Below are 16,396 nucleotides of genomic sequence, written 5' to 3'. Positions count from 1 at the left end.
ACTCAGCGTATGGAGTAGTGAAATCACCCATGTTGCTTAAATCCAAGAGGATACACGGGCGGACATGCAACGACACTGTACCACCGTCCCCGCTCCCCCCGGCGGAGGGGCGCAGGGGCCCGGCCGCGCTCCGCTCCCGTCTCCCCGCCCTGTGTGGGAGGCCCCGCTGGGCCCCGCCCGTGGGCGGGCGCTGCGTTGCGTTGGGTTAGGTTGCGGCTGTGTGCGCGCGGCTATAACTTTGTGTTGTGGCGAGGAGGAGGAGGGACGTGCCAACTGGCGGCCGGCAGGGCCACGGGCAGCTGGGGCGGGCTGCGGCAGCCGGGCCGCTCGCCTCGCCGCCTCCCCCCGCGTCGCCTTTAAAGGGAAGGCTCCGCCGAGCCCCGGGCGCAGAGCGGGCGGAGCGGAGCCGCGCAGCGGCAGGAGCGGCTGTATCGCCAACACCAGCACCGCCGCTGCCGGGCGCTGGGCTTCGCCTTTCCGCTGGCCTGGGGGCGGTCGTCGGCTCTGTCCCCACCGCTCCCCGGCCGCGGTTTTTCGGTGACTGGAGCGGAGGGAACTGTCAAGATGGCAGCGGCAGGAGCACGGAGGTTATGAGCGCCGAGGTTACGAGCGCGGCGGTGCTGCTGGAACAAAACCCATTCGCTTCGGCAGCCCGAGGGAGGGCTTAAAGCTCCCGGACCTGTTGGAGGAGCGCCGATCCGTCCCTCTCGTGCTCGCTTTTTCCCCCGTGAGAGAAAGGATTTCTATCGTTATTATTACGTTGTGGGTTTTTTGTGGTGTTGTTATTTTTTTTTTCCTTTCTTCTGGCGAGGAGGTGCCGCTGTGTTTGGGGGCAAGGCGAAGTGACGGCGATCAGCGCGCAGGGATCCACGCTCCCCTCGGGGCGTCCCGAAGAAGGACGGACTCCTCGGTGCCTCCCCGGGACGAGCGCAGGACCCCCCGAGGAAGGGAAGGTGCTCGCCGGCCCCCACGGCCAGGTACGGCGCGGACGCAGCCGGAGAGCCCGCATGGAGTGAAGAAACATAAACAAACGCACACTCGCGGCGCCGAGCGCACCCCGGCACCGCGCTCCGGCGCTCCGCCCGATTGAATCGCGTTTTTCGCTCTCCGTTCGTTGTTTTCGCCGGCTTCGCCCGTTCGCTCCGTGCCCGCGGGGAGCGGCATGCCCGCCCGCTAGGCTCCCGGCGGCACCGAGCAGGCGGCGGCGGAGGAGGAGCGGGGCCGGCGGCCGCCCGCCCCGTCGCAGCGCCCCGCCGCCGCCGCAGCCGCCCCCGAGGGAGGCCGAGATGGCAGAGGCGTCGCCCCCCGGGCCGCTCTCGCCCCTGGACGTGGAGCTGGACCCCGAGTTCGAGCCGCAGAGCCGCCCCCGCTCCTGCACCTGGCCGCTGCAGAGGCCCGAACTGCAGGCCAGCCCCGCCAAGCCCGCCGGCGAGCCGGCCGCCGACGCCGCCTCCATGATCCCCGAGGAGGAGGACGACGACGAGGAGGGGGGCGGCGCGGCCATGGCCGTCGGCGGCGCGGCCCCCGTGGGAGGCGAAGCGGCGGCCGCCGGCGGCCCCGAGGAGGCGGCGCGGCCGCCGGTCCCCGTGCCCGGAGGCGGCCCGGAGGGGCCCGGGCCGGCGCCGGGAGGAGCGGCCACGGCGGCGGGCGGCGGGGGGCTGAGCGGCGGCGGCCCCGCGGCGGCGGCGCCGAGGAAGTGCTCGTCGCGGCGCAACGCGTGGGGCAACCTCTCGTACGCCGACCTCATCACCCACGCCATCGAGAGCTCCCCCGAGAAGCGGCTCACCCTGTCGCAGATCTACGACTGGATGGTGCGGTGCGTGCCCTACTTCAAGGATAAGGGCGACAGCAACAGCTCGGCCGGATGGAAGGTGAGGGGACGGGCTGCCGGCTGACCGCAGCGTAGGGGACGAGGATGGGAAGGGATGGGACTTTCGCCGCTCGGCCGCCGGCTGGTGCAGGGGGACGAGCAGGGAAGGCAGGAGACGGTGTTCTTAAAGGCTTTTTATTTTGTACAAGTTGTAGGGACCTTGTAACTCGCAACAGAAATAAGCGGAGTTGCTCTCGTGCGGTGCCAGCCCAAAGCTCACATGTAGATTGACTTGCGTTTTCCTCCAGCAACTGCCAGCTCTGCCGTTCCTAAAGGTGGTGGAGAGAAGCCCAAAGCTCCGTTTTCATATGGAGATGACAGGGTTTGCGAGAGTGATGGCTTGGTGCTGCCAGCCTGTGTGCCCCTCACTTACCCCATCCATCTATCGTGCCCGTTGGGGTGATAGCAGCTTACAGCACGGCAGGCTGCGCTGAGGTCGCTACTGTGTTGCTGACGGACCCAGCCTGGCAGAGAGAGGCCCTGCACCCATACAACCCGGCAATGCTTACCCAGTGTAAATGGGGTGTGAGGTGGGCACTGCCTGACCCACTTGCTTTGGGCTTGTTCCCATGGCCGGCTGTCGGCCCTTTGGAGCTGACATGCGGCCATACAGATCTGTGGGTGCTGCTGCAGAACGTTACTGGGGTGTGTGGGGCATCGCAGCTGCTGCTAAGGGATGGGGCTGTTGAGGGCATGTGTGCAGGAAGTTTCCTTGTGCTACAGGGAGGTTTGGTTTCTACTTCGATTCTCCCTGCCTTGCATCAGGGTTAACCTGTGCGTGAACCAGTCAGGAATACTGCGGGTTGAAGCAGCTCTGGCTGCATTGTTGGCAGCTCTGCCTCACCCCGTAGTTCTGGAGTAGGACTGACGTGCTGCTAGGTTCCAAGTGGAGTGCTGTGGGGGAAGCGTTGGGATGCCATACCTCAGGCTCAGGAAAACAGGAGCACAAAGTTTATTGGGGCATAGCTAATGTGGGGCAGGGCTCTGAAACCCACGTACTCTGCAGTGTTGGAGCTGAGCTGCACCGGCTGTTGTGTGAGGGTGATCATGGAGTATGGCAAAGGGTTAAATTCTCATGGTGCCAGCCTCGGCTCAGTAGGTACTGCACACTGAGCCGAGGCTCTCGCTGCCAGCTGCTGTGGCAAACGCTGCTCCTTTATCAGCTGTGTTGAATTTTCAGTGAACTCCCTATCACTGTTCCAAAGGGCAGGCAGCAGGGCTGTGCTGCTTGAGCTGAATGTGGTGGCAGAGCTCCCCATTGCCTCAGCAGCAGGACCCGGCCCATAGCACCAAGTGCTCGCATTGATCAGCGTGCTTAATACAGTCACTATTTTTTCTGACAACTTAGCCTGTTAATTTGATATTGATTCCTTTCCTGAGCAGCATTAGCTGGTACTTGGAGCTAATTACAGTGTTAAAAACTTGGATCCCTTGGGATTTCTTTCATACGGTTTAGCTCAGAAGCCCCTCTGCAGCCTTTAGGGTGACCTTTATCGGCACAGAAGCATGTTGGGCCGTGCTCAGGCAGTGAGATGCAGGGTTAAGGGAGGCCAGGAGCTGACCACGGGCTGCCGAGCAGAGCAGGGGCCACTTCAGTCCCTGTGTATGTATTAGGAAGAGGGATATTTCAGCTACTTTGAAAGTAAGTGAGTTTGTACAGAGGCACTACTCTTAAACAGGGACTCCATCTTAGCCTCCCGGTGCTCACGCACATTATATGTTATCATCTCTGTTTCCTTCTCAGGTAGTGAACACAACTCTTCAGGAGGTAAGGTCAGCATCTCACACCGGGCTTTTTTTCAGGTTTTAACCTAAGATTTTAAGTGAACAGAAAAATAACTCTGTATCAGACGGACTTCATCTTAATTTCACATAACCAGGTTTATTTTAGAAGGCTGCAGGCACACTTAACAATATTCTTCTCCAGCCTTGAGGGGGGAAAAGTGTCGTTTTAAATAAAGGGAAGCCGATACCTTGTTTTGATATCCTAGGTATTATTATACATGAAATTTTAATGCTGTTCCCAGTGAGATGCGGTGAAGACCATAATCCGTATGCATAGCTGGGATTACACTCCTCCAAACAATTATTTTAAGAGCTATAAATTAAAGTTGCGACTATCGTTCGACTACACGTTATTATTATTTTTGCCTCGGCCATTAAAGCAGAAGTGAATGTTTCAGATGTGGTTAGGAAGACATATATTACGCTTCCGCTAACTCCGATAAGGCTCACCCCATGCACACAGCTCCAGCCTGCCCCAGTGCCAGCAGGATGCCAGCCCCATACTACTGTCAGTCCAGCCTGCTGGATGGCCCGAGAGGGGTTAGGTGTGTGCTCCCTTATTTGCTGACTGCCTGGGATTGCTGTGGGAAGTCAGCGTTTAAATTTCTTATTGCTGGAGCTGGGGGAAAGGTGTCGGCTGGCAGCGTGGTGTAGGAGTATTGCACGCACCTCCATGCAGTTCCTCGATGGTTCGTATGTGTGTGCTCCTGAATTCAGGCATCTGTTACCCTATCTGCAGCCTGCGATTGCAGAGCTTCTGTGCTGCTTGCTAAATACTTGGAAAAATAATGTTTCAACTCACTTTCCTCAATAATCCTGAAGCAGAAAACCAAAGCAGCGCTCTCAGTTTGTGCCTATAGCGTAGGTGCCTGGTTTCACTGCAACATGTTGAAGTGCTCCCGTATCGTTTCCTATAACTCTATTTTGTAATTTCTCGTAGCACTCTCTTGCAAAACACAGCCTTTTCTGCAGGAAGAGTACACTAGGGGGACTGCTCTCCTCTCTGCTGAGCTGTATTGCAGGGCTGTGAATGGGTCCCTCGTATGCAGGTACCAGTAACTCCTGAATATTGGCACAGCTAACTCGCTTAGGTTTGGCTTTATACCAGAAGCCCGTTTGTTTTACACCTGTTGCGCTTGTTTTTACACTGTTGCATCTTCGTCATGAAGGATAAATACTATCTGCTGGCTTCTTTACTTTGGGGGGTAGATTTTTGGAGACTTCGTATGCAAACTCTGCCTCTTTCATTACCTTTTATTGACTGATGTGTGCTGAAGCGCTGCAATTCCTCCAGTGTGATGAACGCACAGGTATTCTGATTATTGAGGAAATTTACCAGTGATGTAGGCACAAGCCTAAATCTGGTAGCCAGATGCTGATACAAAGATGTGTGGGACGTTCTTGATCATCTTTTTGCAAAGGATGTGGGAAGGAAGCAACTCTGCGCTCTGTTCTTACTTCTTCCTCCTCAGAATAGCAAATTGCTGTTTTATTAGGAGCAGCAGCATAAAACTGAAATTTGCTTTACCTTTGTTTTCCTGGTGCTCTTTTTGTTAAAAACAAAACCATGTTTCCCAGTAAATTGCTGGCACTGGTATTTTTTTTTTTTTTCCAATCCTTCTATTATTTTTTTACTTTTTTCCCCTAATTTTGAGCTGCCTTATTTGTCCACGCAGAAAGGCTTAGGCTGCAAACTGTAGTCTGATTATTTTTGATCCAGTGAAGCAGCCGTGGGTTTAAGCACGTGGAGGGTTCCTTGGGACTTCGCTGGGATTACTCGTGTCCTTAAATTTACTGCTTAAGCACCTTACCTGATCAAAGCCTTACGCTTGTAGTTTAGCAAAATGCTCAGTAACGTTTGTAAGTGAATTTCATGCTGAGTGAAACAGATGCAGAATTCCAGCCCCAAATGTTAGGTAACAAGCTGCTCGCATCGAAGAGGAGTGTACTTTAGCATCAAAGTAATAAATGATCTGTTTTTGAACTTGACTGTGGAAGTCATGTGTAGATGCTAGTGCACATTATTATTTTGTATTGGAAGCATTTACCAGAGATCTCATTTTCTTTCCCCTGCTTGTACAGGTAGGAAACAGCTGTGAGAGGAGAAGGAGGTATTGGGCAGCCCCTGAGAGGTGCTGCTGTTTCCCCCTGCAGTGCCTCAGTGAGGAGCACTTCTGCTTAAGGACCTGAAAAATGCTGATATGAGCACATTGCCTTTGTGAGCGTCATCAGCTGTAGGTAGAGTCACGAGTTCTGATAAACTTAGACAAGGGGTTCTCCAGCGAATGTTGCAGAATAGCATCGTGGCCAGGTAGGCTTGCTTGGGAAGTGCTGGAATCAGCATTCCTGTGCTCTTTAAAAACATCAGGTTACCTGAAATGGTCGTGCAAGAAGGGACTACTGGGAGCAAGGGGTATCTCAGGATAAGCAGCCAGGTGATTTCTGTAGGTGGCAGCTTCCTAAAGGTGCCCTGCAAGCTTTGAGAAGCCAGCTCTTTCTGTGGTGGCATTGAAAGTCTTTGTGATGTTTGCTTTGTGCTTGCAGTGCAATTACAGTGGGTTGTTGTGTGGTGGCATCTTGCTAGCGGAGAAACCAAAAGTGCTCCCAAGTGCAAGTTGCTGTTCAGACTAAAACCCTGCACATTCTCTTTTCTCTCCCACTTTTGGAAAAGCTTTCCTGCTATCTCTGTCACGGAAAAAGGTTGTAAGGCTGTAAAATAGCAGCCCTACATTACCTTTAAAGGTATACAGCCCTCAAGGTTTCAAGGCTTGATCTCCCTGCAGGAGGGTGAGCCTTGAGCACCCAAATGCTGCCATTCCCAAGCTCACGTGGGAAAGGAGCCCCAGTCCCAGCAGCACTTCTTGGGGTCATGTCCTATAGAGAGCGTGGAGCCTGCTGGTAGTGCGGCGCCGAAGGAGCTGCTGGGTTTTATTTGATGTGGCTTTTCTTGGTGATGACAACATATGCACAGCACAGCGGTTCAGTAGCAAAGATAAAACGTTGAAGCAATGTGCACCATCATTCAGTTTTCAGTAGTGCTGACTCAGCACATTGTGAGTTAAGTGAGGATTTAGCTTAGCCTTCTATTCACTTTTTGTGTTTTTTTTATATACTTCTACAAACTTGGACTGTTCTTTACTACAATTTCCTGCGCATTGCCACACACTAAGCTTGGAAAATGAGGTACGTTTAACCAATTTATGGCCTGACATATGTTAATTAACATTAATTACCTGCTTGAATAGTCCATTTAGCACTTATTATTAAAAAGTGGCTTGTCTACAGAAGGGGGATTTTCCTTCGGAGTGAGATGTTTTGTTCTGACTTGCTTCAGACAAAACCAGGATGGGTTACCCATGCTTTCTTTTGTGGCTGTGCCAGCTTTCTTGTGCTTCAGCTGCATGTGATGGGATACTATTGCAACGCTGACAGCCCCTAACTCCTCAGCCATGTGTATGTAATGTTTATTTGACATTGGCTTAGCTTTCCAAGCAGTTTGGTGTGTTTCCAAGTGTTTTTTGCTAGTGGTAGATGCAGCTCTTGCTTCTCTGGTTGAGGGAGAAGAAGGAAGAGCTCTGATTCTCAGTTTGCCAAAACTCAACTCTGCATGCTGCTGTAGACCTGATAGGCCATTGGAGCCTCAACACTGAGGAGTATCAGTGGATGAGAGCTTACCCGGAGAAACAGGAGGAACTTGCTGCAGTGCTGTGTCTGTGAGCCCCAGGGAGGACCCACTGTCTCTTCAGAAGCTCTGCCTGGTGTGGACAATTTTCTGGAGGTCTGGATCACAAGAAGGAAAAGTGGAGATAAGACCAAGTCTTTGGGAGGGTGTGTGGGAAGCTTAAGGCAGGGAACAGTTAAATGGCTGCTGACAGGGATCCAGAAATCCCGGAGGTGGCCCTTACATGACAGTTACAACAAGTGCCTTAATAAGGACACCTTGAGTGTTGACTCGGAGCAAAGAACATTGTGTTCTGGGGAGCAACTCTTTCTAAGCACTTAAACCACAGACCGAGAGTGCAAAGTGTAGTAAGTGAAACAACAGAGGCTTCATTTTGTTCCACGGAACTTGGGATTTTCCTTTCTGTGGTCATGCAGAAACCTGGAGGACTGCAGTGATGCAGTCCCAGCCCCGTGTGTGGGAAGAGCTCAGCTCTGCAGGTCTGTGGTAGAAGCTGGGGGTGCCCTGCAGGGAGGGCTCCTTCAGCTTTGTATGCAGGGCTTACTTCTAGATTCCTGCAGCCAGTGAGAGCTGGCTGCCACTGGAGTGGAGCGTGGCCTTCAGCAACGGTGGGTGAAGTCTTACTGTCTCAATCAGCTACCTTGTCTTAAGGGTAATAGCTGATGTGCTTGTAGCTCTGTTTGCAGGCTTGGAGGCAGGTCAGGAGTTAACAGCACTGGTGTCTCATTGGTAATACTGTGCATGCATCCTACCTGAACTTTGCTTGTTGGTGCAATTTTCTTAATCTGTTCCCTAGAGCTGATTTAAAAATAAAGGCTATTTAAAGATTTCTACTGAAATAAGACTCCTTTGTACAGTTTCACTGTTAGAAAAAAAATGCCTTTCTGGAGATTTGTACGGATAGATGTGAAGATGGGTTCTTATAACATACTTGCAGTAACGAATGGAATTAATTACTTGCTTGATCAAAACATGTAATGTACTTGCGAGTACATTATGAAATGCAGTGTTCTCACTTGAACACATTCATTTGCCAAGGTATTCTGTTCTCTTTTTTTTTCCCCACTTGTGTTTCATTTAATTTCTCCCTTGCAGGTGGGGCTGGTGCTTGGTGAGTGTGAGGGAGGCACGGGAGGATGGCTGAGGGCAGTGAAGGTGAGGTGGATGGAAGCACCTTGTGTCGATGCCTCTGTAGCCCATGCCATCCTGGACAGCACTAAATTGGAAGCAGGAAGCTGCTGCTGAGGGTGTGGAGCTCTTATCTGTGCCATCATCCTGGGCTGTGACGCATCCTGGGGCCAGTGGGCATGTTTCAGTGGGGTGAATCACCGAGTCATGCCACTGTGTCCCTGTAGCCTCTGCCCAGGTGGAGGGTGGGTCTGTGCTGAGGTCTGCTGACAAAACCCATGTGGGAGCTGTGGAATTAGGAGGGGATGGAAGAGAGTTGCCAAAGGTGTGGGTTTAGCCTGCTGGCACCACTGAGGCTACCTTCATGCTTTACATTTTGCTTGCTCACACCCCGGCCTTGTGGCACTTCAGACAGGCATGCGCCCTGGGTTTTTTTTCAGGCCTCCAGCTCTGTCTGGGTCTGCGGAGACATCTGGAGTTGTGACCAACAGATGTGCGCAGCACAGTCTGAGGAAGAAAGTTTGTGGTTGGTTTGTTGGTTCCCCAGCCATGTGATGAGCCAAAGAGAAGAGCTGGGCTGGGTGCCAGTGTGTCGGCAGGGAGGTGGCATCTGCTTATCGTGGCCCCAGATGGGTGGGAGGACAGCAGATAAAGGAGGAGGCTGGGAGGACAGGGCTCAGCCTGCTGTGGGAGGGCAGGTAGGGGTGCACCACAACACAGGCTCACGTGTGTCTTGCCTTGGGGTGCTGCGGAGCAGTTGTAGAGGGGATGCAAATCATTTTGCATGGGTGCAGCAGGGGCAGATGAAAGCAGGGCCTGATTCCTGTCCCTGCATAAGGCCACATCAGAGCAGCATGATGGGGCTTTCCAAGCAGGGCTCCCCTGCAGTGCCAGCATGTATTTCATCAGTGTCAGTAAGAATGGAGCCAGCGCTGCTTATAGCCCTGGCTGCAGTTGGAACTGGGCTCCCCCTGAGGACTGTGTGAGGCCAGGCAGTGTTAGTAACAGCGTTGCCTGCACTTAAGTAAATAAAGTTCTATTTATAAGCATTTTCATTACCTGGTAATACTCTAATATGGAACACTTTCCTAATCTAAAGAGCCAGCAATGAAACTGGTAAGATTATTTGTCAATATAAATTAGTGCTTTCTCAATTTATTTTTTTTCTGAAACAGACTGAAAAAGAGTAAAAAAACATTATCTTAAATAAATAATTTTAAGACATGCTCTCCAGTGTCATATTTACTTTATCAAGTCTAGAATATGGGCTGAGTCCAGAATATGGGGATTGGAAGTACTTTGAAGTCCCTTCCAACCAAAGCTATTCTATGACCATATTATCTTGGTATCTTCACCAGCTATATGCTGGCACTCTTTAAATCTTCTGTGTTTTATTCTTATTCTCCATGCTGGCTCTTCAGATAGATATTTCGGCTTTCCAAAGGTGGTTTACAACCAAAGGTAGCCCTACCTTCTCATATAAAATCTACAATGTAAATGTACCTTGAAACGTGGGACCAAATCCACATCAACAGTGCGCGACTTTGTGGGTATTGGTGAAGTTAGGTAGTGAACCCTATCTTGGGCAAATATATTTGCTCGTACTTGATGGAGGATTTATCAGTTTCACATATAAAGTTCTAGATATGCTTAGTACATAAAATTGGCTCCTGATAAGCGAGAACGCTGCTAAACAAAGAGTGTCTTTGTGTGAGGCTTTCACTGACTCTCACGTTATCGCCTTTTTTTGCTGATTGGTTTTGCTGTGAGAACAGTGATGTGGTTTCCTGAAAGCCTATAACTTATTTGCTCTTCAAAACCCTGGGCCTTAGCAAATGTTCAGAACGTTTTTTTTTTCCAGGAATTTATAAGAGTTGGCGGTGCTGGTTCAAGTCATGTCCTGAGATGCAGCGTAAGCTGAGACTCCTGAAGCTGGTGTCCTTGTTTTGTGCAACATGATCTGTTAGGTTTAAAAGCTTCACTGTACCAGAGAACTCAAAACCGTTTGTCTGCTATGTCAGGTTTCAGCATGAATGGTGGTTCTTTAAGTATTCATCACCTCCTGTGGAAGGAGGCAGCTGTTCAAGCAATGCCTTTGGAGGATAATAGCCTTGACACCAAGAGTGATGCTGCTACTGAGAACCTGCAAGAGATCTTGAGTGTTTTGGGAATCTTGTGCAAGCAGCTTCTACTTTTGCACAGCCTGAACCATATATGTGACCCAGATAAGTAGGCTGCATCTGAAGTCTTAGATTTGAAAATGGAAATGGTGTCAGAGCTCTGAATGGCTTGGGCCAGAGATATCCAGCTTCGTTTGTTTAGCAGCTGAAACCCCTAAACCCAGTGCTATTATTTCCATCATTATGGTGACTGTGTGATTCTTGGCTTTCCCAAGCTGGTTTATTTCTTGGCCCGCTGCTCTTACAACCTAGTTCCTGCGTGGTGAAAATGTTTTTGATTAAAAGGTACAAGGAGGTTTGCACACTTGAGATAGGGGAAAAATCTCTTATGAAGAGCTGTTTTTCAGGCTTCCAGAAAGGGAGCTGCATGCTTACAAAGATATTTGGATATCAATTGCAAGGCCATTTTACGTTGAAAAGGAAAGCATTTGTGCCATAAGGTAATGGCATGGGGGGTTTGGAGGAGGAAGGGCACTGAGAACTAGCAGTGGGAAGGAAATCAACCTGACGTGTGTTTGTCAGCATCTGATGTGTACCGGGCCTGGTGGGGTAGCTTGGAGCAGGTGGAGGAAGCATACTGTTTACCTAATTAGAAACATAAATAAAATCTTTCCAACATTTTTCTAAATTAAAATGCACTGGAAACATATGTCAGACTTCTCACATCCAGGAAAGCTCTCTCTCACCCACCGTTCCCTGGGGAGATCCTTGCAGCCCACCTTCGTAAGGCTTCTCTGGGCAGCAGCTGTTCTGTCCTTCAGGGAGAGGTGGCTGTGGTCTAGGGTGATAGGGCAGAAGCTGGGAAGCCATGGGTTAAGGCGGTGGTTGGGGTTGATGAAGGATTTCAGCCTGTTGTGTTTGCTGAGAAGTAATGATGGTGAGGATCGTGGTAAGGGCAGCTCTGTGAGGCCAGTGTGTTTTGGGCACCGAGGAAGCAAAGGCGATGCTAATTGCAAGAGAGAGACTACTTAAACACTTTGCATTATGTTTGAAAGGAGGGGGGAATAATGCTGTTTGAATGACCTATTTTGACTTTCTCAGTGTAATATGGTTAATGTTGTTGACTTTTCTGGACAGTGAATTACCATTTTATCAAAGCCTGCTGGAAATGACTGTGTTGCTGGGTGAGGTGTTTCAGCCACGCAGTCTGAACTGAGGAGTTACCTCTCGCCTCTTCACTCTATGGCATGAGTTTTTCCTCTTTCATCCGGGAAGGTATTTTGCTATGCAGCACGATGACAGCAGGTTTTTAAATACAAAATAGGGACCTGTCAGGAAGAATATAAAATGGGGCACTGAAGAAGTCTAATTTAGAAGCAGAAAGGGCATAAATCTCCACCTCTTTCTGGAGACAGAAGGCCAAAGTACAGAAGTGTTTCCTTGCTTGTAAAATTCAGTCCTGGTCACAGGGAGAAGTCGTGCTAAAGACATGACTCTACCTAACCTCCTCGTTGCAAGTTTTTCCACGTTATTTTCAGTATGGAGCTGGATGTTACATAAGGGGATTCTTGGATGATGAAGTGCCTCTGTTAGGATCTGCTCTGCTTATTGTGTAGTTACTGAAATTGTTTGCTGTTTTGGACCAGTGTCAGGCAGAATAATACTGAATAAGTCCCAGATGAATGTGGGTGGTGAAAGGAGAAAAATAACTTCAAATAAAGAGCGGTATTATCAACTGAACAGCTAATGTTGGTCCTATGGTGCTGAAAAATGGAAGCAGGAAAAAAGTAGTCAATTTTTCTTTTTTTCCTTTTTTTTCCTTTTTCTTTCTATCTTCCTTTTCTTCTTTTTCTTCCCTTCCTTTAAAAACCTGAAGGATTTGTTCTGACAAGTGTTTGGCACACTCCTTAAACTCGCAGCAATTTGGGATTGGCACAACAGTGCTGCAGAGTATTCAGAGAACTGCAGACCAGCCTCCAAAATGTGTGTGTGTGTCGTCAGATTCTCTGTCCGTTTCGGACAAGATGAGCTGTAGTGTCACTTGCAGCTACTGGATCCAAGAGTATATGTGGTGAAAAGAAAACTGTTTTGGCTAGGAGGAATGTTCACTTTGGGTTTTTCCAACAGCTGGGTCAGGATTTAACCATGACAAGATCTACTCTTGTCATTTTTTTTCTATTGAGACTCACACCAAGCTTGTAATGTGACAGTGCTCTCTAGTTAAAGGAAAGGGGTGGGGGGGAAGCAGCAAATTGAGAAATGATGTGGATTTGGTGTACTCTAAGCCTGAAGGAAGAATAGTTTACTTGAGCACTATGATAACAATTGCTGGAGAAATTAAGTGTGGGTTTCCTTCTATTGTAGTTGAATCATGACCTCTTACTAAATTTATCCAGTCTCGGGTGCCTGGTTTCTGGTTTGACATTTTCATTTGGATGACAGTTACTTTCTTAGAGCTCTGCAAGGGCTGAGACATGATGGCTTCCTTATTTTCTGTGGGAAACGCTCACAAGTCACCATGCACCAATTCCTCTTGTAGGGATGGGTGTGCTCAAGGCCACAGCGTTCTCTCTAGAAGCAACATGATACACGGCAGGTAGGTGCCAGCAGTGGCAGTCACATACCTTTCCCATTTTCCAGGAGTAGAGAGGGAATAGGAAAGTCAGACTTAAGTTGCTTGAATAGCTGAAGTATTCCTGTGGATACTCCAAGACTGCACGAGTACCTGTGTGGCTTGTTCTGACCGCTCCGTGAAATGCTCCACAGAAGTACTAAGTGACAGTATACTCAACTTATGCCAAAGTCTGCACCAAAAGATGTTTAAATATAAAAGCCAGTGCTCAGAAATTGAAATTGTTAGAGTTGCTTCTCTCATTTGGAATTTCCCCTCTTGTTCCCTGTGACACCATCATTAGCAACACACTGTCCTTCCCCAGCTTCAAGATGGGTTGCATTCTTCATGGGGGTGACAGGGTTGCAGTTCATCCCCAATGCTCTCCATGTGGGCCCTGCCCCATGCTTGTTGCTACGCTCTCAGTAAGGAAATACATTCTTCCCTGCCTGCTGCTCTGTGCCATCACCTCCCCAGCATCCCCTGTGCTCCTAGCGAGCACCAGCCCTGCAGCCTCCTCTCTCCTCCCCAGCCTCCTGTTCCAGACTCCTTCCTTGCTCTTCCCAACCCTGCTCTGTACATCCCTCTTGTCATCTCTTGCCTCCCTGCCTCTCAGATCAGCGCTCTTCGTACAGCTGGCCAAGTTTCCAGCTCCTGGTTCCATGTTTCTCCCCTGTCCCAGTACTTCCTGCTTTCAGTGTCTTGCCCATGCCGTGCTGCTTGCCCTATTTCCATTCATACTTTAAGTTCGGGTTTGCAAGGCCATTAGCAACTGGGAACAGGGTTTTATAATAGGAAGTGTTGGACAATGCGAGATGTAGGTGGGGCTCACAGCACCACCTATAATTTACAACTTTGTTTATTTTTTTAAACTAATTCAGCCTTGGGTAAGCAGTGCTGGTGCTGTCAGTGTGCAAATCCTTAGTCATTCGGGTAGTGTTATTCACTCTGCTGATACTGTGTAAATAGGGATTGCTCGTTGGTGTACGTGATGATCCAGCCTTAGGGAGATTTGCATCTCTACTGTGGCGTGGCCTGAATGAGACAGCTAGCAAGCAGTGTCTGAGATGGTGCACTTCAGGGCTTTGCTGAGCAGTCCTTAAAATGCTTGCCGTTTTGGGCAGAAAATTGCAAGATTTTATTAGGAGAGACTTGAAGGTTGCTTTCCATCCATATGACTGGGTTGTGACTGTGGGCTGAGAGCACTCTCTGGCTCCTCTTTGACCTTTCTGCACTAGGACAGGCAGCCACAAGGTCAGAATAAGCTCATCACCCATTTTATCAGCTACCCAGTGGTCCCCACTTGGTTGATTGTTTTTGCTGATGCCTGTGACCAAAGCTGAGGGAGAAATTGAGCATCAGCTTCTGAAAACCTTTCGTTGTATTTGGTGGAATGTGGAATAATTGTGATGAGGGCCTGATTCTTTTTTCCTTCCCTGCTGATGGTGCTACAAGTTCCTCATGATAATGTATGTCGTATAATATGTGATATGTCATAGATTATATGATGTGAAAGTATACAGTCCATAGTACTGTGTACATATCCTGCATCCTCTACTGGGTGCCCTCTGACTCAGCATATTTAGTTTAGAAAATAAAATAACCTTTTCTTATGTAGCTCCTTGTATCTTCTGCCTCTGCTGCAAACTTTGTGCTTTCTCTTTGATGATTTTGGTAAACATCGCCTGGTTTCTTTCATAGTCAGGAGACATCTTAGTACAGAGCTGGTGCCAGACCAGCTTCTATAACGGTGGGAATAACCCTGTATTGACTTTTCAAAGAACTTAGGCTCAGAGCACACAGTTTATGAGCCCCTAGTTTTGAACTTTATTATGATGGAACTTTAATCAGGTAACAGGCTGGCCTTTTTCCATGGCAATAAAGTGCACACAAACAGGCATTGCAGCAAGTAGTACAAAAGCAAATCTGGCAGGTCTCCTACAAGAGAAGTCTACAGTTGATTCTCTGCCACTCCTCTGCAGGCTATTATAGAGGCCAGGGAGGCTGAGGGGTTCACAGCAGCTGATAGGTTTCAGACACCATGCTTGGGTTTCCCAGGCTATTGATAACAGCTGTTTAGTCACAGATCTCTGGGTCACAATGTACTGGGATTTTCTGATGGTTGTGACCTTGGGAGGGAATTAGACTGGATGTAATGTTTCCAAGAATTGGAGATGCCTGTGCCATTGACCTGGTACGCGTTGCTGGATCAGTTACCAGCGCTGGCAGGATTTCACTGTAGGGGGTTCTTACAGCTACATCAGTCTTGTAGATTATTGTTAATTGGCTGTAGTACAGAGGCAGGTATTTGCTGGGAGGAAGGACTTTACATAGCTGCTTTCTGCAATGTGGGTTCCCTGTGTGCAGTGCTGTTGTGGTAAGTACCCTGGTGCTGCATATCACTTCCATCTTCAGAAAATTGTTAGCAGTTTGTGTGGAATCCCTGTGAACATCAGGGATTGTTGTGTGGTACTGCATGGTGCTCCTGAGCAGTGGCAATGGGAGCTGTGTACGCAGAGATGTCATAGCTTTTGTAACGTGGATGTGAACTGTGGTGTGGGGACTCAGTGCTTCTGCAGTGTGAGCTGCAGTGGCCTAGGCCCACCCCAAACATTCGTGTGTGGCGGGGGGGGGATTTGCAGGCAGGAGTTCCCCGTGACCTGGGCAACCCCAGAGCTGGATCCAAGCTGTGCTCAGATGATGGGGGCAGTCATTACACGATGTGCTGAGATACTTTTAACTTGTGACCTCATGGCTTCTGAGTGTGCTCCTTTGCAGGGGACAAGAGATATGCCATGACCCTGCTCCATCAACCACGTGTTTTGGCCTGAAAGAACGGAGCCAGCTTTGGGTGTGATCTTTCAGCTTTGGGGTCACTTCATTTTCTTTTCAGCCTGTGTCACAGCACAGCATGGTGTTTTTCACAGGATGATCGAGCTGAGGCACTGTTTGCGTTTGTTCATGCTTGCATGGTGGCTGCAGCCACCAGAAAACTTTCCTCTGTGGAAATGCAGCCCCCCCTGTTCCAGGCTGTTTGCTATTTACTTCCTTTGTAATTGCCTGTCAAAGCGCTGCCTTTAATTCAAGTGCTCGTAGGGTTTTCCTCAAAATGCCTATGCGGTATTAAAGCCAGTCAGGAGTTACAACTGTAAACATGTTTACACAAAAACGAGGAATGCATGAAAGCTGGCAGCGCTTAA

General features: G+C 49.5%; 1 protein-coding gene across 1 annotated transcript in view; it reads left to right on the top strand.

Annotated features, from left to right (window-relative positions):
• Nucleotides 1-1,016: 1,016 nt before the first annotated feature.
• FOXO3 (forkhead box O3) overlaps nucleotides 1,017-16,396 on the top strand; it is an 80,394-nt gene continuing 65,014 nt past the window's right edge. The window contains exon 1 of the mRNA XM_015858632.2: nucleotides 1,017-1,871. Within this exon, the coding sequence (XP_015714118.1) occupies nucleotides 1,287-1,871 (585 nt within the window). The 5' untranslated portion in view covers nucleotides 1,017-1,286. The remainder of the gene's footprint in view (nucleotides 1,872-16,396) is intronic.

This window comes from Coturnix japonica, chromosome 3 (genome assembly GCF_001577835.2).
Source record: "Coturnix japonica isolate 7356 chromosome 3, Coturnix japonica 2.1, whole genome shotgun sequence".
NCBI lineage: Eukaryota > Metazoa > Chordata > Aves > Galliformes > Phasianidae > Coturnix > Coturnix japonica.
Note: the sequence above shows the minus strand (reverse complement) of the source record. Positions and strands in the feature narration are given on the sequence as shown.